This window comes from Biomphalaria glabrata, chromosome 5 (assembly GCF_947242115.1).
Source record: "Biomphalaria glabrata chromosome 5, xgBioGlab47.1, whole genome shotgun sequence".
Taxonomy (NCBI): Eukaryota; Metazoa; Mollusca; class Gastropoda; family Planorbidae; genus Biomphalaria; species Biomphalaria glabrata.
In genome coordinates, this window is record NC_074715.1 from 36,746,371 (window position 1) to 36,771,073 (window position 24,703).

The 24,703-nt window shown below is 35.3% G+C and overlaps 1 protein-coding gene across 6 annotated transcripts; it reads right to left on the minus strand.

The window, feature by feature from the left end:
- Nucleotides 1-579: 579 nt before the first annotated feature.
- LOC106059929 (phospholipid phosphatase 1-like) lies at nt 580-24,112 on the minus strand. Of its 6 annotated transcripts, XM_056029492.1 has the most exons (8): nt 23,757-24,112; nt 22,959-22,996; nt 22,612-22,798; nt 14,968-15,119; nt 12,668-12,963; nt 12,126-12,183; nt 10,392-10,568; nt 580-6,563 (listed from the first exon to the last, which is right to left on the minus strand). In XM_056029492.1, exons 3-8 carry the CDS (start codon nt 22,682-22,684, stop codon nt 6,372-6,374), a joined length of 948 nt encoding a protein of 315 aa, XP_055885467.1. In that variant the 5' UTR covers nt 22,685-22,798; nt 22,959-22,996; nt 23,757-24,112; the 3' UTR covers nt 580-6,371. The 6 variants fall into 6 exon arrangements, 4 of the variants coding, with proteins under 4 accessions (XP_055885467.1, XP_055885468.1, XP_055885465.1 ...); XM_056029493.1 differs by lacking the exon at nt 22,959-22,996; XM_056029490.1 differs by lacking the exon at nt 22,959-22,996 and having other exon boundaries at nt 22,612-22,899.
- Nucleotides 24,113-24,703: the final 591 nt, after the last annotated feature.

Sequence of the window (24,703 nt, forward strand, 5' to 3'; positions counted from 1 at the left end):
TGTTTGATTGTTACGTGATAAGTTTTTCCTATATTAAAATGTTAGATTTGACTCGGTAGATCTTAATCTATGCGGGGAAAAAAATGATTTTTTTTAAAATCCCGCTTTCATCCTTCTTGTTTCTTCTAGAGGCAACGTCCTTTTGTTGTTGTTGTTGACAAAGCCTTGATTAGACCTATATAGAAGTCTAATCTAGAGCTAGATCTACAAAACAGTTTGTCTTAAGTAGAAAAGTAGATGGCCATGACATCCAGTAGGAAAGTACTTCTTTCAGCCTTTGAGATGTATAGGGTAGATGATGTAAAGGTCATCTGTTTCTGCAGCCGACGAGTTAACGAGGGTGTCCTTTCAACAACAGTCTCGTACATATAAAAATCGTGTACACAAGTTTCCACAGCATGTTTCCATGTTTTTGAATTAACAAAATTCTAGACACCCCCCCTAACCCGAAACGCCACCAGTACACATATCTCTTGTTAATTAAAGCTTCTAAAGTCTAATTCTTACCGACACTAATTTAAACTTTTTTTTTCAAATTTATACTTATTTATATAAAGATTTGAACGAAGAATTGAACAATTTCTACCAGAAAACATTGTAGTTCTATTTATTTCTATCAACAAAACAAAATTATTTTGCTATACAGATGTTGATTGTTCATTTAAACAAATATTGGAAGTAAACTGTTAATACAAAAAACAAATGCATCAATAAAAGAAAGTCAAAATGGCTTGAATAATATTTTTGTCACATTTGAAATGCAAGAGTTATAGAAACCTATGTTGACATTATTAATATTATTGTCTCGTTCTTTTCACAAGATCATAACAAAACATTGTGTTTTAAAATGAAAGTTTCTTTTTTAAAAAGTTGAAATGATGTAGATACATAAAGATCTACACCCTTATTTTTTATCTCATTTATTGAGAAATTTAACTTGGTGTGTGTAACAAGCAAAGTAAACAGTAAATATTTAGAATTGACAGGAGACAAACAATGGCAACATTAAACAAAATATGCCCTTTTCATGAAGATCAATTTATTTGTCATAAAAATCAATTTAATTGACAACTCTTGATAATAGACCAAAACAATTTCAAATGCAACTATTTTACTAAAGGCACATCCATATATTTTGTTTGTTTATCGAGGCATTATTCAATTACTAACAATGATACAAATAATAGCTAGTGGTATACTTAATGCATGATATTTTGTATAATATGATTCATTATCACTATATTTCTAACATTTACTATTTTTAGTTTCATGCAATAGTTTTTCCCATGGGAAATTAAAAAAAAAAAAAAGGTGAAAAAAAATGTAGAGCAGGAAAATCTCTTTACCCAAGAAAACACCCAATGTTCATCAATAATAAATAACATATATATATATATTTATATATGTATTACATATAAAACACACATATCAGCCCTGAATGTTAGATATATTTAAAAAATTAAAAAGTTAAGAGTTAAACATAATTCTCAGCCAACCTTTCCGACAACTCGGCCAACTTCCAAATGATCTAAACTCCTGGCCTTAATAACAGCTTTCTCCCAAAACTTTTTATTAATGATATTAAGTATCGCATTTTGTTTTATTAGCTTTACTTTCTATTTGTATTTCAAACTATTCACTACTTCATTTACTACATACCTTTCATTGTCCTGCGAGTCCCTCTACCCAACTGAAAAGAAGGGAAGGGGAGATAAATATAGCTTGGAAGAGGGGATTATTGCCCTTCCCAGCTCTGGATCCTATAGTCACTTCAACTCACTATACATTGCATATAAGTTACAAATAAAATATAGCAAAGCTTTGCCAGTAATGTATGTGCATAGTTACAAAAAAAGAGAAAATGTGCAAGAACAAAATACATGATAAAGCTCATTTACTAGAGTAGCTCATGCTCTGTCTTAGATTGAAAAACTTCATGAGCAAAGAGTGATAAATACAATCCATTGTGTATGGCACTAGTATGACTACAATACTTTATACAACAGAAATAATAATTAATATTTGTACAATTTATTTCATGGTTTATAATTCAGTCTTTTAATTAAAAACAAAAAAAAAATCTGTTTTAGATTTACCAACCCTCATAAGACCATAGGGTGTAGTCAACTCAATGATCAGTCAATGTAAGTTTTGTGGTCATGAACCAAGGTGGTCAGTATAGCAACCAACTCTAATTTATTAGTCTGATGTGATGCACTGTTAAGAGTTTGAAGAATGAATAGGGTGAGGTCTCTTAGTTCAATTGAACTGTCCAAAATAATAATGCAAAACTATTAATTCATATGGTGATATTAGAAAAGTGATGGTTTTCAAATACAATTAAACAATTCATGAGTATATCTTTAAATGATCAAATAACTTTTCCACTTTGATGTAAATAAGTAATATAGAAATATTAGTATAAAAAAACAAAATGTCTTCTATAAACATCTTTTACTACATAAATCATATGTATTGCTATAAAAGTAAATTATTACTATTGTGATCAGACAAGATGCTTTGTGAGTATTTGTGACAGAACAAGATTTCATGTTAGCAAGTGGCTAATCTCAAAGTATTGCTTTAGGTTGATGGATTGGATTCAAACAAATTTTGTCATATCATGAATGTCAGTGCTTTAGAGTAGCATATGAGCAGTGACGAATTTAGACTTGAAAAGGACCTTTAAGGTCTTTGAATTGTGGGGCCCCCTACAAGACCAGATATTATAGGTCAGTGCTAAATATTTCCTGGGGACTCTAAGTTATAGCTTGTGTTGTATAGACAGATTCAGCCTACTATATGATCCTATCTAGTAAATTTAAAAAATCACACAAAAATGTTTTTATAGACATGATTCTTGAATTTTTTTAGCTGAGCAATTTTCAACATTTTTATTTAAAGTTTACTCGACCAAGTCTGAATTATATTTTATTGAATTTGGCTGAACATTTTTTTTATTTAAAAAAATAACAATTTTCTTATAGATTGGAATGTAAAAATTATTTTATAAACGTTTATTTTCTTCATTTACAAGAAAAAAGTATATTGTTTAATGTATTTTATATTATGGTAAATATAAACAGGTAATTGTCATCACAGCTGATTTACTTTAAAAAAGTAGGACATCCACAAACATGAAAACAACATAATATTTGCATTTTCCTAAGTCTAGTTTTGATTTTTTTAACCAACAAAAATAGTTAGCATTTTCTGTAAAGATGCATTTTACTATATTCAGATATGTATATGGCCTCCTTCAGTTGCAAAGGGACCATAGATCATCTCATAACAATGTATTCAAATACAATTATAAAATGTGCACCAAATTTTTAACATTTACATTGTAAATAATTTAGATGTATAACCTAATTTACAAGTGTATTCTATGCTTTTAAGTGCACAAAACATCAAAGACTTATGTTGTGATCATACATGTCTGATAATATAGTGTTAGATGCAGACTTCAAATTGTACAGAAAGAGCAAAAGCACTTAACTTAAAGTCTTTTCAGAGCCATGCAATAAAAATGGCTACTATTGTACAATTGATCATCTTTGCTCCTTTCTACCAGATTATATATTGAGCTTACTGCAAGAGCATAAGCAGCTGCAGATTGGTGCAACAAGACAAAAAGGAGAAGTCAAGCATCCTAAAAATTGAAAGAAAATGGCTAGAACTCTTGCATAAGATAATTAAAGACAATAGCTCTTTCAAACAAGTATCAATATCATAATGTGTATTGTAAAATTCTTCCACAGTTTATTATATATGTACAATTTAAATTTTACAATTATATGTCCTAAATCTTATCTTTCATATTTTTGAAAGATAAAAAGACAAATTTAAAATCACTATAGAGTAGACAAACATTCACAAAAACATCAACATTTTTTTTTCTTTTGTGTTGTTTTACATTAAATTCTATAATAGCTGTAATGCCTACCTTCACAATGAATATTGTTAATTCTGCTTATGTCTACTTGAGCCAATGATAAATGTAGGATTTCAGCCTGAGTATGTCTAAATCATTTTGCATTACATTTTTGAGTATATTTATCTTTTCAAACAAAAATATGAGAAACAGATGAAAGTTTGCTACGGATTTATTGACTCAAATGAAATTTTATTACTGTATGCTGTAGTTTAGTGAAACATAATTATTCTATCATTACAACATTTAAAGATCTGCATGTCCTAAAAGACTATAAGATTGATAAATTTGATCTTTCTTTGTTTAAACAAATATGAATAGAATTAAGATATAATTAGCCTAAGCTTTCAAAGTTTGATTTAAACTTATTAAGCAAGCAAAGGCATAGCCCTGAGTAAATTTCAAATTATTGCTACTTGTCATAAAAAAACATTTTTATTAAACCAATGTAAGATACATTAATTATCATTAGGCCAGTCAGTAATAACTAGTAAATCATCAATCACAACCAAAGTATATGTTGTCTTGCGGTTACATTATAGAACTAGAAAAGCTTTCAAATATAATGTCAATACAAATTAAAAAATTGCAATTACCAAAAAAAAAATTGTAGATAAAAAAAGTTGTAATGCGAAACACATTAATGAGTGACTTTGTTTAAAGATATGCACACAAAAAAAAGTTACAAAATATTCAATTCTGATTATTGTAAATCAGACCTGCCTACCGTTAAGCAAAATGCGTATTCGTTACGCAAAATCTCCCAAAAATGACCGTCAGTACGCGAATACGCATTTAACCCGTCGCGTTACGCATTTTGTATTCTTTTTTTTCCCCTTCTCTTGACTAGCTTACGAGCGGTCAAGGAGGTCACGCTAAGCCGTCCTGTTGGGGGGGGGGGGGGGGGGGCAAAGAAAAGGTGGGGGAACACATTGTGTCCAGATCTATACGTTGATTGGTTCTTAAAAGCAATTAGATTTAGTCAAGAAATGAAGAACGCGAGAGTGAGGGAGTGGTGGGTTGGTACCAGGTTGGTACCGTCAGTTAGCTGATACACCAACGTGACTTTTTTTTTTTTTTGTAAGTTCATTAGTAGAAATTAATTATGTTGAATCCCTGATTCCTGTATTCATTTGTATAGAACAAAATATCGAAGTGCTATCGATTCAAAACACATTGAGTGACATTGTAGATATCTAATCTAGATCTGGATTCTAGATCTAGATAACTTGTTATACAGGAATAGATCTAGTTAGAGTCTAGCTTGTCATTACGTTAAATGTCATGATTCTCTACATTACTCTACACTCTGGATCCAATTTAGTTGTAGCATGATTTAGATTGACTAGATCTAGATCGATAACATCTACTACCATCATGATCTAGTCTAGATCTAGACTAGATTCTTAGTCTTGGTATAGAATAGATCAAGGATGAAGGTAGGCCTACGAAAGTTTGGAGTAGACCTACGTTTGTAGCGGATCCACGGCATCGGTAACACTCTTGAGCCCAGATCTAGAGTAGATTCTATTCTATTGATCCTAGATTTAGATTGTAGATCTAATCATGACAACTAGATCTAATATTAAATATATATATATATATATATATATATATATTTATGTATATATATATATATATATATATATATATATATATATATATATATATATATATATATATATGACAAAATAGTGGATCGCGTAAGTGTTACCATTCTGGTGCCAAAATACGCATTTTGACCATCAGCGTTACGCATTTGGACTTTTTTTGGTAGGCAGGTCTGGTAAATGTATTTTTATCACAAATTAATTCCATTTTTTAATAAAACATAGGTGCAGGGTTAGGGTAAGTTTCCAAACATCTGATTGCAAAACACTAATCAATTGTTGTCAAACTGAATTTCCATTTGATTGGATCAATAAAAATGATCTTATCTTATCTACAATACATATATACAAATACAAGTCTAACAATAACTGTCATATAATTTTCTACAGGATAGAAACATAAATTTAAAGATTTACATTTAAAAAGTTTTTTTTTTACAGATCACAACTTAAATATCTAAATGAAAGAAAACCTAATCACATAACCATACAATACTCTTGATAGAATACTGTTTTATATACTGGTACTTATAAAATGTGCACATAAAAATGTTTTTTCTAATGAGAAAAACAAGTGCATCTTTATCTTTTTTTTTGTTATTGTCAAGCAAAAATATGATTTTTAATTATAGGATAACAGCCACTAATCTGAGAAAACAGACTAGATTTAAAAAAAAAAATTAAAAAAATAATAATAAAATCTTTATTATACAAAAATTAGACATTTATTATTTTCAATCTCATAATTATTTACATCTGTTCTGGAATTTTTCTTTTTAATTTTTATAATTACAAGCTACAATAAAAACTAACAAAAAAATAAACGTTTAGTTATAATTAATGGCATGTGAACTTCTGGGTAGTTCATTTTCCTGTGTGATAACAGCATGTGCTTTGGCACTCTCTGGAAGGGCTGAGCTGTCAGTTCTTTGACCACTGATATAACCATCAAGCTCATTAGATAAACAAATAATGCGTCTCTTTGACATAAACTTACCAAAGTCTGTTAATGTGTAGACCTGTTAGAGATAAAATGTCCAAAGTTTTAGACAAGTCAGCATCACAACTCATTTAAAAGCAAAGTATTTTGAGGCTGTGAAAACAAATAGTTAAAGATGAGCTTTGTTTAGAATTAAAATGTTTGTTGTAAAATGTTTTGGATGTTCCTTCAGAGTTGAAGATAATCTACTTGCTAGTCCAAACCTCCAGCAGGATGACAGGGTATTGCAGCAGACATGGTATGAACCAGGGACCATTAAGTCCAGTGCACATGGTGTACATGAAAAATAAATAAGTTGTCAAAGCACTTTGTGGAATTTAGATCCAGTCAAGGGTAGATGATTGGAATGAAAACAACAGTTTGAGAAGACAATGGTATGTCTCATCCAGCCTCACACTAGCTGCAGACCATCTACTGTATCTCCCTCCTACAACCCACCCATAGAAAGCAGAAGGAAAAACAGAAAGGAAAACTTGCAATAAGTATTTATTATTTTTATCAATATTCTTTTAATACCCCAAAGTAAAAATTCGCTATTAATATTGATCTACTTAGGTTTTCTTTCTTTTTTTTTTTTGAACCAACAACAGTGACTGAATCCTGTGCACTCCCAGGGGAGCATAGGGCCGCAACCACACCTCTCCACCGAACTCGGTTCTGAGGAGCTTTCTTCATCTGCTCCCATGTCATTCCAGTACCCTCAGCTTCACTGATGACTGACCTCTTCCAGGTTTGCTTGGGTCTGCCCACTTTCCTCTTTCCTTGTGGGTTCCAGTCAAGTGCCTGCCTTGCAACATTGGTAGCTGGTTTTCGCAGGGTGTGTCCAATCCAGCTCCATTTTCGTTTTGTGATGTCTTGGGCTATGGGCTTTTGTCTAGTTCTCTCCCACAAATCGATAGTAGTTATCTTTTCTGGCCACCTAATTCCTAATATCCGGCGTAGGCATCTGTTAACAAAGGTCTGGAGCTTTTCCATATTTGTTTTAGTGACTCTCCAAGTTTCTGAACCGTTTAGAAGGACAGACTTAACGTTTGTATTATAGATTCGTATCTTGTTGTGTAGAGATAATGCCTTAGAGCGCCAGATAGTTTGAAGAGTTGAAAAGGCAAACCTAGCTTTATTGATCCGAGTTAGTATATCATCATCAGCTCCGCCGTCTTTACCAACTCTACTTCCCAGATATGTGAAGTGGTCCGTATCAAGGATATTCTCTCCCTGTAGCATGATTGGGTTCTCTTGTCTGTTGTTGATCCTCATAATTTCTGTTTTCTTTTTGTTGATTAGAAGTCCAGTCTTTTTCGCTATTTCTGAGAGTCTGGTCAGTTTGGTTTGAGCATTTTGTTGTGTATGGGAGAGGAGGCAGATGTCATCAGCGAAATCCAGGTCCTCTAAATGTTGTGTTAGCGTCCATTGTATACCGCTTTTATTATCTAAGACTGTCTGTCTCATGACCCAATCGATCACCAGCAAAAATATCAAGGACGAAAGCATACATCCCTGTCTTACTCCTGTTTTTACTTGAAAAGGGTTGGTCAGCTTACCATTGTGTATTACTTGGCATGATGAGTCATCATATAACTGTTTAATGATATTGGTGAATTTTGTTGGAATTCCGTAGTGATTCATCAGTCTCCAGATTATGTCTCTGTCAATACTGTTGAAGGCTTTCTCAAAATTAACAAAGGTCATGTACAGAGAAGCTTGCCACTCGATAGATTGTTCCATGATAATATGTAGTGTAGCAATGTGGTCAGTGCATGATTTCTCTTTACGGAATCCAGCCTGTTCTGGTCTTAGTCTTTTGTTTAGGGCATCTTTTAGGCATTCCAATATTATCCTAGTTAAGACCTTGCTGAGGGTTGACAGTAACATGATTCCTCGCCAGTTGTTGCATTGAGTGAGGTCACCTTTTTTGGGTAATTTAATTAGGTTGCCCAGTTTCCAGATTTTAGGGACCTTTTCTTGCTCCCAAATTTTGCATAGCAGTGGATGCAGCATTTCAGCTGATATTTTGGGGTCTGCTTTTAAAGCCTCTACTGGTATACCATCTGGGCCTGGTGCTTTTCCCTTTTTTGCATTCTTGATGGCCTTGATGATCTCTCCTTTAGTATGAGGACCTGTGTTAACATCTATTTCTTCTGTTGTTGGGGGAATGTCCGGAATCAATTCAGGAGGATGTCGGTTCAAAATTTCCTGAAAGTGTTCGGCCCATCTATCCTTCTGTCCAACATCACTGGTGATGATTTTTACTTGTTTGTCTTTCACTGGCTTGTTGGTGTTGGTATTTCTTCCTGCTAAGGTTCTTGTTATGTCGTACAACCTTTTCATGTCTCTTTGTTCTGCTGCCTTTTCTGCATCGACTGTCATTTCATGAAGGAAGCGTTTTTTGTCATCTCTTGCATTCTTTCTTACAGACTTGTTTACTGCACCATACTGGGTTCTAAGATTAGCTTTTTGTTCTTCATTCTGGCATTGGTTTATCTTTTCTTTTAGCTCTTTCCGTTCCTGGATTTTGGCCCATGTCTCTGCAGACAGCCATTGCTTGTGTTGTTTCGTTTTCCTGCCTAGGACGTCTGTACATGTGCTTTTCCATATCTCTTGGAGAGTGAGGCAGTGTTGCTCAAGGGTTTCATCTGTCACAAGTCCAGCAAGTACTTAAAATTTATTTTTAACCTCACAATTAAAGAGTACCTTTTTTTCTTCGCTCTTTAAGTACTGAGTGTTGAATTTGTAGTGTGGTCTGTCTGAAAAATCCTTAAAGGATTTAAGTTTGATCCTCACTGTTGCTATTAGCAGATGATGATCAGAAGCTACATCTGCTCCTCGTCTCACCCTAACATCAAGGAGACTTCTCCATTTCCGAGATATTGCAAAATGGTCAATTTGGTTTTCCGTTTTGCCATCTGGGGAAGTCCATGTTGTCTTGTGTATAGTTTTGTGTGGAAAGATGGTTCCTCCTATAATAAGTTCGTTGAATGCGCAGAAGTCAGCAAATAAGTCCCCATTTTCATTGCTTGTGCCTGCACCATGTTTACCCATGTAGAGCTCCTTTCCAGCATTGTTTGTACCTACTTTAGCGTTCATGTCACCCATAATAAGCTTGATATCATTTTTAGGTGTTTTTTCTAGTATTGATTGTAGAGCATTATAAAATTCTTCTTTCTCTTCTTCTGGTGCTGCATTTGTTGGTGCATAGCACTGGATGATGGTTGTTTTCCTTCCCTTTACATTAAACCTGGCTGACATTAGTCTTGAGGAAACTGGCTCCCATCCCAACAAAGCCTTTGACACCTCTCTTGACAGTAGAAGTGCTACCCCATGTGTGTGATCGTGGTCTAGATCTTCATGCCCAGAATATATAATGCTCTCCCCAGTTGTCAGATTGCTTGGACCACTTCCATTCTATCGTGTTTCACTGAGGCCTAGAACCTTGATTTTGTACTTTCTCATTTCGCTTGCCACTTCATTTATTCTGCCGCTATCATACAGGGTTCTGATGTTCCAGGCCCCTATCCTGGTTGAGGTCTTGGTCATCAGAAGGTTTGTCGGTGTGCTAGCTTCCAGAGGGCTTTCACTAGTACATGTCATAGACTCCGCCTGGGTACACCTTATAGGGGTATCTTGCCGGTCCCAAGCCCAGGTAAAGGAGGAGGGGTGATCGTAAGGCTAGCAACCTCACATCACTAAACTATTGCTACAGAAACCGGAAATACACCAAACCAACTTGGTCAGGAAGGTTCCTCTGTGGAAGAGTCTATGACGTGTACTAGTGAAAGCCCTCTGGAACCAACAACAGTATTCTGTTTTTAAATTAAATGTTTGCTACATAAGTTGGAAGGTTTCTTACCACACACAAGCAGACTGCAAAACCTAAAATAGCTCCACCAAGCACATCACTCCAGTGATGCTTGTAGTCTGAGATCCGGCTCAAACAGGTGTAGAAAGTGAAGCAAAACAAAGCCAGTTGTACCACAGGTTTCAGTAAAACTAGATCTCTGACAGAGACTCTAGCCTCTAGATAGAGCTGTTATGACAAAAAGATCATTATAAACATGTGTGTGTAAATGAGTATTTCTAGTTGTCTTTCTTACTAGTCTATTCATAGTTCTGGTGAAAGATGGGAAGGTAAACAAAAAAAAAAGATTTCATGTTCCCATCTCATTTTTCTCTCTCTCAGCTGCAGGCTAATTTGATAAGAAACAGAAGTTTACACAAGTGCATGCCTAATAGACTTTTGGAATTTTTGTTTGTTTGTTTTACATGTTTTACATGTTCCTTCATAATCGAAGGTTATTACATAAAAGCCCAAACCTTTTGCAGGATATCGGAGGATGTTGGCAGGCAGGGTTTGAACCCGGGACAATCTAGAAAGCAGTCCAGGGCCCATTCCATATAACCAGGCAGAGTTAATAAGGAGGACATTTATTAAACTCTCATAGAAATCTTTATTTGTTCTTAGTTCTATAGATGAAATGCTCATGATTTAGCTGACATATCACATTAAGCAAAATGTACATTTTAAAAAAGCACTGGTTTCTGTCAATTAAGTATAAATGCAAATGAAGTTTTACTTATAAACAGGCTATTCTTTTAGTTATATCAAGAGTTACTTTCAAAATTTCTATTTTTTACTGGCCAAGAAGTTCTAAGTATTTTTTAATCAGAAGTTTAGGGTAAATTATAAGTGACAGGGCTTTTTTTGTGACCGTACGCACCGGTACAGCATACTAGCACCTTTTTGAATGTGGTGAAAAATTATTACTTTTCTTGTGTTTTAACATACATTATTAATTTATTAGTAGTTAGGCAGTCAATCACTGAGTACCGGCACCTATTTTTTTTTACAAAAAAAAAGCACTGATTAGTGGGAATAGAATTTTAAAAAAAATAATAATAAAGTGTGTGTCTTTAGCATCAAGACACTGTAAATGAATATGTGGACAATGGAAGCATCCAGATTCACTGATGTGAGTAAATACTGCAGAGTGATCCAAATCAGATGCGTGAAATGGATGTATATTTACATGTTATTATCATACATAATTCATAGACTCCTTCAATTTACTGAGTACAACATTTTGTTACCCTCTTTTCACACAATAATTCCTTAGTTTGAATAGTTTCTAACTGCTTGACCTAATAAATGTGGCTGACAAACTTATTAATTATCAGTTTAAAACTTATTAGGAAGAACTACATTTTTACATGTCTGAAGATGTAAGTTTAAAAGTTTTCAGTAAAGGTATACTGGCTGAGTGACATTTTCTTTTAAACTAGACTATTAACTTATTAAGTCATAAAAATATAGGTAGTATATTTTTTATTTCAGATGGCTTGTTTGTTTCCTTTGCTGCAAAGTGTTAGGACGAGTCAAATATTGCTAGCTATCTACTATACAATTAATTGAATTTGACCTTACCAATGAGCTACTTAGCTAGGTATGAAACAAACTGACTAAGTTAACAAAGACTGAATAGCAATATTTACATGAATGTTTTTAATTCAGTGACTAGTAGATAAGAAAATAAGTGTTTAAAACAGCTTAAGTATTCTATATTACAAAATAAAACTAAGTACTTACTATGATATAAAGCATGCAGAAAGCTGTAAATGATGAGTGTCCAGATGGGAAAGAAAGTCTGCAAAAATAAATTTATCATAATAAAAATATTATCATACAATACTTGTTACATTGCTTCAGAAGAAAAAAACATGCACATTTACCAATTTTAACATACATTTTATAATCATCAGATGACTTGCAAACTATCCATTTTATGTAACTGAGATACAATTTTGGTGGATGTGATAAAATTAAAATAGTAACTTACATGCAAAGTGCATACAGAGAGAGAGAGAAAAGGAGAAATAAAAGTCAAATGAACAATGCATTCAAATGATTTCAAGATTCAAATTGTCTAATAGAACAGTTCAAACTTAGATCATCAATTCATCTTTGAAAATAAATCATGTCTTTTTTTCATCCTATTTCAGCAGCATGAATTGTGTCTCAGTGGCACAGTCAATGATGTATTGCTAATAATACTATAGAATACTATAATACTATAGAAAAGTAACTTGCAATTAAAAAAAAAAAGAAATGTAAACAAAACAAAAAATCACCTGGCTTCTTTTAACATATCAAGGTTCTTTGTGGTGCACACATTTTCTGTTATGTAGCCATCACTGCAGTTAAATTTGGAATAGTCAGGCTGACAAAGTGTTAGGAAATGTGGCCTTAGGCGCCCCACAACATTTTTACCTATTTCTGTTAAAAACTGGTTCACCACATTACCAAATATAAAGACACCTATGGAGTTGTACACTGCACTAAAAAATTTCTGCTTTGGATACAACGTCTGTGATGACAATATATAGAATGACTTCCCATCACGAAGCAAGAATTCTATACATATTATCTGGAAAACAAAAAAATTATACCAGTTAACATAATTATGTAAACTATATCAACTAAGTATATGTAATTTTATTAATTTTTTAAAGTTTTTTTTATTCATTTTTTTTAGTATCTTCAAGACTTATCCTGTTTCTGTATATGTTATCTCATGCTGACTAACCATTTAGTCACATTTAGCCTTAGCAGCTATGGCTGATACTGCTATTAGAGATTCTGTTAAACAGGCACTCACCCATTTAACAAAATAATGCTTTTTGGAACAAGAAGCATATTTCCCCCAAAACAGCAATAACATGGATAGGTTCCCGGTCACTTCATCCCCCGGTCACTTCATCCCCTGGTCACTTCATCCCCGGTCATTTCATCCCCTGATATTTTCATCATCTGATCATTTTTATCTAACAAATTGTAATTTTAAAAATTATGAAATGAGCAATATTTAATGTATTCATTTTTATTTAAATGACAAAATTGTAACACGTTAATGTTTAAAAGGAATTAAAGCAAAACTTATACATGCGACATGATATCACGAGGATGGGTGAACTCCGCCTTTATTAGAAAAAAATAAAACCTTATTTCAAGGCTAAAAAAGACGCGCCCATTTTCAAGAAAGAGCGATTGAAAAATAAAATAAAGTGAAACATGGTCGTACTTTCACCACACCTTGGTCTTTGATGATAAGTTATCAGCGGCACGGTCATAATTATTGTTATCGCACTTCTATCTCTCAAAAGATTTCCTCTACTTGCACCACACCTTGGCCTTTGATGATAGGTTATTAGCGCATTGATCATTATTATTCTAATCGCACTTCAATCTCTCAAAAGATTTCCACTACTTGCACCACACCTTGGCCTTTGATGATAGGTTATTAGCGGCATGATCATTATTATTCTAATCGCACTTCAATCTCTCAAAAGATTTCCTCTACTTGCACCACACCTTGGCCTTTGATGATAGGTTATTAGCGGCATGATCATTATTATTCTAATCGCACTTCAATCTCTCAAAAGATTTCCACTACTTGCACCACACCTTGGCCTTTGATGATAAGTTATCAGCGGCATGATCATAATTATTGTAATAGCACTTCTATCTCTCAAATTATTTTTTACTACTTCCACCAAACCTTGGCCTTCGATCCGGAAAATATTATGATATTACAACTCCCACGTCCAATAGAAGCGCTATAGCTAAGTACACACCCAGATTTACAATATAATATAAGATTTCTCATTAAGAAAACAGAGTGGAACAGGAAACACTATAAACGCATTAGTAACAAAATGTCAAAAAGCATTTAACATAATCATATTTATATATAAAATATTTAATTGGGGATGAAATGACCGGGGATGAAGTGACCGGGGGATGAAGTGACCAGGGGATGAAGTGACCAGGGGATGAAATGACCGGGGATGAAGTGACCGGGGATGAAGTGACTGGGGATGAAATGACCGGGGATGAAGTGACCGGGGATGAAGTGACCGGTCACCCATGGATAATAGACAAGGAAAATGTATGCAGGGTCATTCTTGTACAACATGGTATTGTACCTTCATGGAAAACTAAAACAGTGGACAACAAGAGGGAAGAGGCTGTAAACATCATTAGGGACCGAAACCTGTGGTGCCCAATGTGCTGAACTGCTCAGGGGATCTAAGTCCTAAGTGGTAAATTTACAGTTTGGTAAATCAATGTTTAAGCTGTTTCCTAAACTTTTTGTGAATGGTAAGTGGTATATTCACAGTTAGATAAATCAAGGTATAAGCTGTTTTCATAAGCCAATGTCAAGTAGACATGTCTGAAGGCTTCAAATATTTCTTACCCATTTCATGTAGATGAGTGGTGGGGGTAGCTAACCTTACTTAACATTTACCTTATTCTACATTCAGATCCAAATAGATATGAAGCATTACTTACAAAATATTTTTTTTTAACCAAAAAATAATTATAAGAGAATGCAAAAAAAAATTTTTAAAATGTAATTGGTGAAGTTTACCAAAACAAAAGGAATTGAAAAACCAATGCCAGCTGCCAAGGCTATAGATATAGTATCTGATTTAATTGGATGCTTTAGGCTTTCATCATCACAAAAAAAACCTCTGTGAAAAGGTTCTACTGCAAATTGAAAAACTGCTAAAAGAGCTGATACTGAAACAAAAATGTAAAAATACACAATGAAAAAATTAAATACTTAATTTAGAAATTTATGTTAGGTTAATTATTGTCATTTAATGTACTTAATAATCCAACCATAATTAACTTTTTTTTTAAATAGATAGAGCCGCCCTATGTAGACATTTCACTTTAATAAATTGTAATTGAATACACATTCTGTGAAGATGTAATTTTTTTAGATCAATGTCATTGTGAAAGATCTCAAAATGGCATGTACCAAAGATGCATCCAACAGGTTATGGCAAAGGGGTAATGTGAGGTTAGAAAAAAAGCATGTTTACTAACCATATTACATATTTCCTTAATGTGTTTTTTTTTAATTATGCAAGGTACTGTGTTAGAATAGGATAAATGCTTAAAAGTATTTACCTAATTATGTCAATATGGTCTGACTTACACCAAAATTCAGTTACTGGCCCAACTGGATTAACGTTGTAGCCCGAGGAGCCTCTTGTATTTACACCAATTGCTATAACTTAGCCAAATAACCTCAACGAAAGGATTATGAAATAACAAAATAGAATGTTTAATAACCAAATAGGAAACTAGATCTAGAATTACACTAATCACATCACAAGCGTCGTTTTCATCTCTAATCATTGGCCATCTTGACTTACTCTGTTCTCTATCATGTCCTCTGGTACACAATGTCGCGCCAAATGACAGTGCGCAATGTAGAGTCATAATAACAAAATAGAATGTTTAATAACCAAATAGGAAACTAGATCTAGAATTACACTAATCACATCACAAGCGTCGTTTTCATCTCTAATCATTGGCCATCTTGACTTCCTCTGTTCTCTGTCGTGTCCTCTGGTACACAATGTCGCGTCAAATGACAGTGCGCAATGTAGAGTCATAACACTGCCCCCTCCTTAATTATGTTCGTCCCGAACATGACCAGATTTTCGACAGGGCTGCAGAATTGTCATTGCGGATGAAGTTCTGGCAAGAAAGTTATAGTCCCACTGGAGGCCAGATCATAAACACACTGTCATTTCAAGCCATCTCCAGAAGGTAGGCCTGTCTACACATGTCCATTAACCACATTATCAGTGTCCAGTTTCCGCTGAAATTGATTCATCTTTTACTCTGCTTTGTGAAGGCAGACGTACACACGTTTGTCAAGTCCAGACCTGTTGATGGTTTTTCTGGTATTTGCATTGTTCATTCGAGGTGCCGCCCGTACAGTTCTTATTAAATTTCTGTCTGCAGTTAGTACTGGTAGCCAAACAGAAGTATTGGACACAGACCCAACGTTGTCTAATTTGGTCATGCCCGTTGAAGCACTATCAAGGACATCGAAAGCAATAGTTTCACTCTGCCTGTAGGTCACTCTTCTAGTTTCTTCATCTAGCGTTTTCTTTTCGGGTCCGTGCTTATCGTTGAAAAGGTTGCCACTTTCTTTATCTTGAAAGCTAGACGCATCTGATTTGTCATTATGATCATCGACGGCGCTGCCACCACCAACACTTTCCTTGTAACTACCCGTATAGCCACAACAGTGATTGGTTGATGTTTCAATCTCCGCTCTTCTAGGATGTAGCTGGCCTTCCAGTTCGATCCACTTCAGTTTGTCCCTTTTATGATACCTGTTTACTGACAGATTAGACCACTTTGGTATGGTCGTATGTTCGATTCGTTTCACCTGAATGCCTTCCACACCATCATCAAGCAATGGGAACTCTATGTGTCCATATTGTAAAGTTCCACTTCCAATGTTTAGAGATAAACCGAATTCCTGCATAAAATCCAGACCCAGGATGCAATCGTCGACAACATTGGCGATCAGAAAATCATGACTAAATGGTTGACTTCCTATTTCAAAATTAAGCCGTACCTGTCCTAATATAGGTAACAGTTCGCCACCTGCCGTTTTAAGAGTAGAGCCATTCACTCGTATTATTTCCCGATCACCAATCAGACTGGGTCCAACTATCGACCGCGTAGCCCCTGTGTCCAAGAGGAACCTATAAGAACCAGCGCCAATCTTTCCCTGCACTCTCAAGGTTCTGCTTTGTTCTAACACTCTGAAAGGAGTCTTTATTCTCGGGGTTTCGATTTCCTGGGCTGCCCGTTCTTGCTCCCTAAGCCCGTAGAATCGTAGCGGTTGACGTTCCGATGCACAGCCTTGGCCTTGGAACAACATGTTACAATTCCTCCGTAAATGACCTGGAGTGTTACAATTCCAACAACGAAAAGTCTTTTTACTACGCCTTGAGGTCTGATAATGTTCCCGTTCATTTAAAGCCTTTTCCACCATTCTTCGAATCCGCCTCGGCAGATCCTCCTCTTCCGCCACATTTAACGTCCGACAATAGTGTATGCTCCTCGCTGAAACTTCGGCCGCCTCGTAGGACAGGGCATAGATGAGGGCTTCGTTGATTTTCCGTTTTCCGCTTATTCGGATGGCTTTCTTAAGTTCCGAATCTCGCACTCCATCTATGAAAGCATCTGTGACCAGAACATCCAGAAGTTCCTGTGTTGCCGATGGGTAGGCAAGACGGGCGAGACGCTCCACGTCTGCTGCTAATTCCTGTAATGTCTCTCCGTTTTTCTGTTGTCGATTCTTTAATTGCATCCTGAAAACTTCCTGCAGGTGTTCATTGCCGTATCGTAGTTCCATTGTTTTGACCATGGCATCGTAGTCTGTCCGATCCGTCATAGTCTGTAACAATTCGGCTGCCTTGCCTCTGAGTGCCAACATGAGACCAGTTGCCCTATCTGCCTTGGTAACCCATCTGTTGACTTGCGCCGCCGCCTCGAATTGTAATCGATACGCCGACCAAGACACAGAACCGTCAAACACCGGTGGTTTAATCTTCCCCGTCATTTCAGTCACAGTGGCTCCCACATCTTGTTTCTTTTCCAGCTCCGCCTTCATTTCATTTCGTAATTGTTGAATTTTAGAATCAACATCTCCCACCATTTGGGACCTTAATTCAGCGACCTCATTTCTTAATTGTTGTTTGAAACTGTCTATGCCATTTTTCAATTCGGTCACAAATGATTTTATAGAGCCCAGTTCATCTGACACCAATTGCTATAACTTAGCCAAATAACCTCAACGAAAGGATTATAAAATAACAAAATAGAATGTTTAATAACCAAATAGGGAACTAGATCTAGAATTACACTAATCACATCACAAGCGTCGTTTTCATCTCTAATCATCGGCCATCTTGACTTCTTCTCTTATTTCATGTCCCTGTCCTGTGTCTCATGGTGCGCAGTCTCACACCTAATGACAACGTGCAATGTAGAGTCATAACACTGCCCCCTCGTTAAAACTGTTCGTCTCGAACAAAGTTTGCCCCGCCATGATAACGATGAAGCCGATCCACGTGAACAACCTTGAAGCCAGACCGTGCAGTCTTCTGAATTCGGTAGACCACATCGATGATCCTTTTAACGACACGAAAGGGACCTTCCCAGTCTCTTTGGAGTTTTGGGGATCTACCTTTTCTTCTCTGGGGGTTATATAGCCATACCAGATCGTTTTCCTGAAACCCCGAGGTATTTGCACGTCTATCGTATCTAGTCTTCATTAGATCGCAGTTATTCTTCATTGTCCCACGAGCCAGAGAATGGGTTTCCTCCAGACGCCGTCTAAGATCGTTGACATACTCAGTAGCAAGGACTGGTGTGTCTCTCGGAAGTCCAAATAGCAGATCACTTGGTAAACGAAGTTCCCGGCCGAACAACATCTTTGCAGGGCAATGTAGTAGAGCAATGGATGGAACTCCTGTAGGACATCAGGAACACTGGAATGTATGCATCCCAGTTGTCCTGTCGATCATCGGTGACCTTCGACAAGTATTGTTCTAAGGTACGATTGAACCGCTCTACCATTCCATCTGACTGCGGGTGTAGTGGTGTAGTGCGAGTTTTATTGATGCCAAACACCCGGCACATTTCCTGAAATACTCTAGATTCAAAGTTCCTGCCTTGATCGGAGTGTAGCTCCATAGGGACACCAAATCGACTGATCCAGTTCTCTACAAGCGTTTCTGCTACCGTTGTTGCTTCTTGGTTCGGTATTGCATACGCCTCCGGCCATTTAGTGAAGTAATCAATAGTTACCAATATGTACTTATTACCTCGTCTAGTTTCAGGAAATGGCCCTGCCACATCGATTGCAATCCTTTCAAACGGAACTCCAACCATGTATTGTTGCATTTGTCCCCTTGTTTTGCGTGGAGGGCCCTTTGCGGCTGTACAGACGTTGCATCCCACTTCTGACACCAATTGCTATAACTTAGCCAAATAACCTCAACGAAAGGATTATAAAATAACAAAATAGAATGTTTAATAACCAAATAGGGAACTAGATCTAGAATTACACTAATCACATCACAAGCGTCGTTTTCATCTCTAATCATCGGCCATCTTGACTTCTTCTCTTATTTCATGTCCCTGTCCTGTGTCTCATGGTGCGCAGTCTCACACCTAATGACAGCGTGCATTGTAGAGTCATGTTAGGGTTAGGGTTAGGGCAATGTTGTCGACGATTGCATCCTGGGTCTGGATTTTATGCAGGAATTCGGTTTATCTCTAAACATTGGAAGTGGAACTTTACAATATGGACACATAGAGTTCCCATTGCTTGATGATGGTGTGGAAGGCATTCAGGTGAAACGAATCGAACATACGACCATACCAAAGTGGTCTAATCTGTCAGTAAACAGGTATCATAAAAGGGACAAACTGAAGTGGATCGAACTGGAAGGCCAGCTACATCCTAGAAGAGCGGAGATTGAAACATCAACCAATCACTGTTGTGGCTATACGGGTAGTTACAAGGAAAGTGTTGGTGGTGGCAGCGCCGTCGATGATCATAATGACAAATCAGATGCGTCTAGCTTTCAAGATAAAGAAAGTGGCAACCTTTTCAACGATAAGCACGGACCCGAAAAGAAAACGCTAGATGAAGAAACTAGAAGAGTGACCTACAGGCAGAGTGAAACTATTGCTTTCGATGTCCTTGATAGTGCTTCAACGGGCATGACCAAATTAGACAACGTTGGGTCTGTGTCCAATACTTCTGTTTGGCTACCAGTACTAACTGCAGACAGAAATTTAATAAGAACTGTACGGGCGGCACCTCGAATGAACAATGCAAATACCAGAAAAACCATCAACAGGTCTGGACTTGACAAACGTGTGTACGTCTGCCTTCACAAAGCAGAGTAAAAGATGAATCAATTTCAGCGGAAACTGGACACTGATAATGTGGTTAATGGACATGTGTAGACAGGCCTACCTTCTGGAGATGGCTTGAAATGACAGTGTGTTTATGATCTGGCCTCCAGTGGGACTATAACTTTCTTGCCAGAACTTCATCCGCAATGACAATTCTGCAGCCCTGTCGAAAATCTGGTCATGTTCGGGACGAACATAATTAAGGAGGGGGCAGTGTTATGACTCTACATTGCGCACTGTCATTTGACGCGACATTGTGTACCAGAGGACACGACAGAGAACAGAGGAAGTCAAGATGGCCAATGATTAGAGATGAAAACGACGCTTGTGATGTGATTAGTGTAATTCTAGATCTAGTTTCCTATTTGGTTATTAAACATTCTATTTTGTTATTTCATAATCCTTTCGTTGAGGTTATTTGGCTAAGTTATAGCAATTGGTGTCTCTACATTGCACGTTGTCATTAGGTGTGAGACTGCGCACCATGAGACACAGGACAGGGACATGAAATAAGAGAAGAAGTCAAGATGGCCGATGATTAGAGATGAAAACGACGCTTGTGATGTGATTAGTGTAATTCTAGATCTAGTTCCCTATTTGGTTATTAAACATTCTATTTTGTTATTTTATAATCCTTTCGTTGAGGTTATTTGGCTAAGTTATAGCAATATTTTCTTGATCTACAATTTCTTAATGTAAATTATTATTCATTTCTTTTTCATTAAATGAGTGTTTCTTGATAATTTGTCAGTAGTGTGCCTACGAATATTCACTCAACAGAGCATGTGTATTTTAAGTCTATTTCCCCAGACAGGCGAGCCTCTAGATATTGGTAGGCATAACACCACACCAAAAACTATAATCCCCAGGTTGTCATATGACAGTCTAAGCAAAGGTGTGTTTTTTTATATAGATTCTAGATGTAGATGATTATTAATTCATATTTGACCTTCCATATTTTTTTAACTGTAGATGCCAGAAGGATGAATCTGTCCAGCTCAGAATGTGATGAAATGCATGATCTTAGTTAAAGTTAATCAGTTATTTTTACAAAGCTTAAATCAACTCTCTCTGTCTGTCTGGTAAAAAGTTTGTAGATGTTATTTCTTCGACACCAAATCTCAGATCTAGCTAAAATTTGCACAATTGTTTCTTTTACCTGACAACACAAGAATCAATGTAAAAAAAAACAATCAATTAATTGTTAATTAGTTAATTAACTATAGGTAATTAATTATTTTGGTTTGGTATCTCAAACAAGGGAAGGAAATTGTACTTGACTGAAGTGGTAAAGTAAAGTTCGCCTTTTAGACCTTGTGGACTATAGGGCAGATGATGTAAAGATCATCTGTTTCTGTGGCCTACGGTTAATGAGGGTGTCATGTGGCCAGCACAACGACCAACTGCCTTTTCTTTTCCCCAACTAATGTCAGATACCCATTAGAGCTGGGTGGACTCAGAGGCGCCTGAAGATCACGAAATTAAAAATCCCAGTCTTCACCAGGATTCAAACCCCGGACCTCGGTTCGGAAGTCAAGCGCTTTACCGCTCAGCCACCGCGCCTCCGACTGAAGTGGTGGTATAAGCTGAATTAGTCCCTTTATTGCTTTTTAGGTTGCTGCTTTAAATACGTTTGAAACAAACAATACATAACTATAAAATCTTCTATTTTCATACACACCTAGCAGAGTGGTTAGAGTGAAGAGGCTTGAGTCATGTGTTAAAATTCAGGTTGCCCCCCCCCCCCTGTTTGTTTGTTTTTGTTTTTATAAAAATTATGCTTTTAAAAAATGATTCACCCAGATCTTTTCTTTCTTTCCACCTCCTCCCCCATTTTTCCAAATGGTCCAGTTCAGAGATAGGATCATAGTGTATTGAGAAAAGCATGAAATAACGCTAAACCAAAACAATTGGTAAAAATATCTAATCGCACATATTTATTGTTGTTGGTCTATATCTGTTACAAATTAACTACTTGACTGATCCAAACTAATTGATACAACTATACTATGTATACGTTTTGTTGTTGTTTTTTTAAAGTATTTTTAATTATTTTTTTTTTGTTTAGTTTGTTTTGCTTTTACAAAGACTAAAGAAATGTCCAAATTTTGATGACTAAAATTGTAGCTCTAATAACCATCTTTAAAAATTGCCTCAGATGACTCTAACTTCAACCATCATCATGCAACAAAAATTGCGAGTAAAATTTAAATAATGATAATTTTGAATTCTTTAAAATTGAATAAGTCTTCCTTTGACTTACCAATAAAAAGGCAGACAACATCAGCAACAATCGACAATGCTAATTTTATTGAGCATTTTCTGGGTATAGCCATTTTTACTGATTCAGATTTATTTCTACAAATACTAGGACTAGACTCTAAATCTAGATTAGATACTCTTTTATTTTAGTACTTTTACACTCTGCAGAAAAGTGTAGTCCACTGACACTGTAGACAGTGTAGAAGAAGAGAAAAGATAGAAATAGATATTCACTCCTGGATTGGAAATGAATCTAGATCTAGTAGTAAGTTAAAGTAGTAGTCTAGATCTATCATGAAATAATCATATTTAGTCTTATATTATGTATATATACAAAAAAATATTCACCAAATATTCTTGTTCACTATGATGATGATTCTAAATGACTATTTGATAGTGATTATATATATATATATATATATATATATATATATATATATATATATATATATATATATATATATATATATATATATATATATATATAGTACTAATACAGTATTGAGTTTAAGACATATTACTAAATGTAGATATACTATAGACTATAGTCACACTCACACTATGCTGACTATGTCAGTATGTCACTATGACTATTAGTATAGGACTATAATATAGGATTTAACCTGAACCTAGTGATAGTCTCTAGAGTCTAGAGACTAGTCTAATACTTGATTTAATAAAGTTAATAAAATATAAAAATATAGTAGACTCTACTAGAGTCTAGATCTAATAATTTTAAAAAAGTAATAATTATTTAATAATCATCTAGATTTAAGTCATTGGTAGATATGCATGACTAAATGCATGACGCGTAGGACGTAATCATCTTCTTTTTTGAAGTAACGTCTGTATTATATAAGATAAGATAAGATACTACTCATCTACTATGACTATGAATCTACGTCTACGATCCCACAGTCTATATTAATTGAATTAATTAATTAATCATTAAATTTAATAACATGATCTAGAATTTAATAATCTATTTATAATAATTTATATTCTATATAAAAAAAATTAATTCTAGAAAATAGATAAATATCATTTATATATACGTTATAAGTAATAACTTAAATAAGTAGTAATAAGTGACATAGATTAGAGTTGACTATTTTAGTATTTTTATATTAATTTATTAATATTTACTATTAACTAGATCTAAATGATCTATTATAAATAATTATTTAGAAATCAGATCTTCAGTTCATCTTGTTGATCTGGTCACATCTGAAGATATAGATCTAATTCAAGATTTCCCAGTTCAGGCAGTTGAGTTACCATTTGACATTTCATTTCATTATCATTATGTATTAATAATAATAGTCTAGTATTATCAAAGTAACCCCCAAAAGAGTAGCCTTAGATTTTAAATTAATAAGATAGATCTAGATAGATTAATAAGACATTATAAGATCTAGATTCTATAGTCGGTAATTTCCGAGTGTAAACAAATATGATCTGATTCTGATCTAGATCTAGTTATCTAGTTCCTGTACACAGGGCGTTCATTTTTAGTAGGAGATAGATAAAGTCTAAATCTAGATCACAAAACTATATGGGATAAACCTTTCGTTATTATGAGATACTCCTATTTTCGCGAAACTAGATCTGTAGTTTGAGTCAATTACCTTCGTTTTTGGAAGTAACGTCGACGTCTATATAAGATAAGATAGAATAAGGAACACTCTCGGCCTAGACTTCTGTCTGGGAAAGATCCAAGCAGATATAAATTATTGGGTTGGGGGGGGGGGAGTGGTTAATTTAAGCGCTTGGCTTGTTCCGAACCTGGGCTCCTAGTCCTAGGTTCAAATCTCTGTGAATAGTGTGAAAAATGGGATTTTGAATTTCGGAATTTTTAGGTCACATGGTCATGACACCCTTCTAATCGTTAACCGTTGGCCAAAGAAACAGATGGCCAAATAGATCACAAGGTCTGAAAGGGGAACTTGGTAAAACTTTTACCGGGAACTTTACTCTCTTTTTAGATGTAAATTATTACAAATCTACAATACGCTGATTCGAATTTTTTAAAGCGAGGTCAAAGGCCGAGCACACAGGGGAAACTCCTCCATATTCACATTTGACTAAACTAA

What these genes read in the sequence shown, in the direction of transcription:
- LOC106059929 (XM_056029493.1), bottom strand. Translation starts at nt 22,684, where the DNA reads ATGGCTATACCCAGAAAATGCTCAATAAAATTAGCATTGTCGATTGTT. An exon ending in TTTCAATTCCTTTTGTTTTG is followed by an intron (nt 12,964 to 14,967) that starts GTAAACTTCACC and finishes TTTGTTTTCCAG; the next exon opens with ATAATATGTATAGAATTCTT. An exon ending in TTGCAGTCTGCTTGTGTGTG is followed by an intron (nt 6,564 to 10,391) that starts GTAAGAAACCTT and finishes TATCTCTAACAG; the next exon opens with GTCTACACATTAACAGACTT.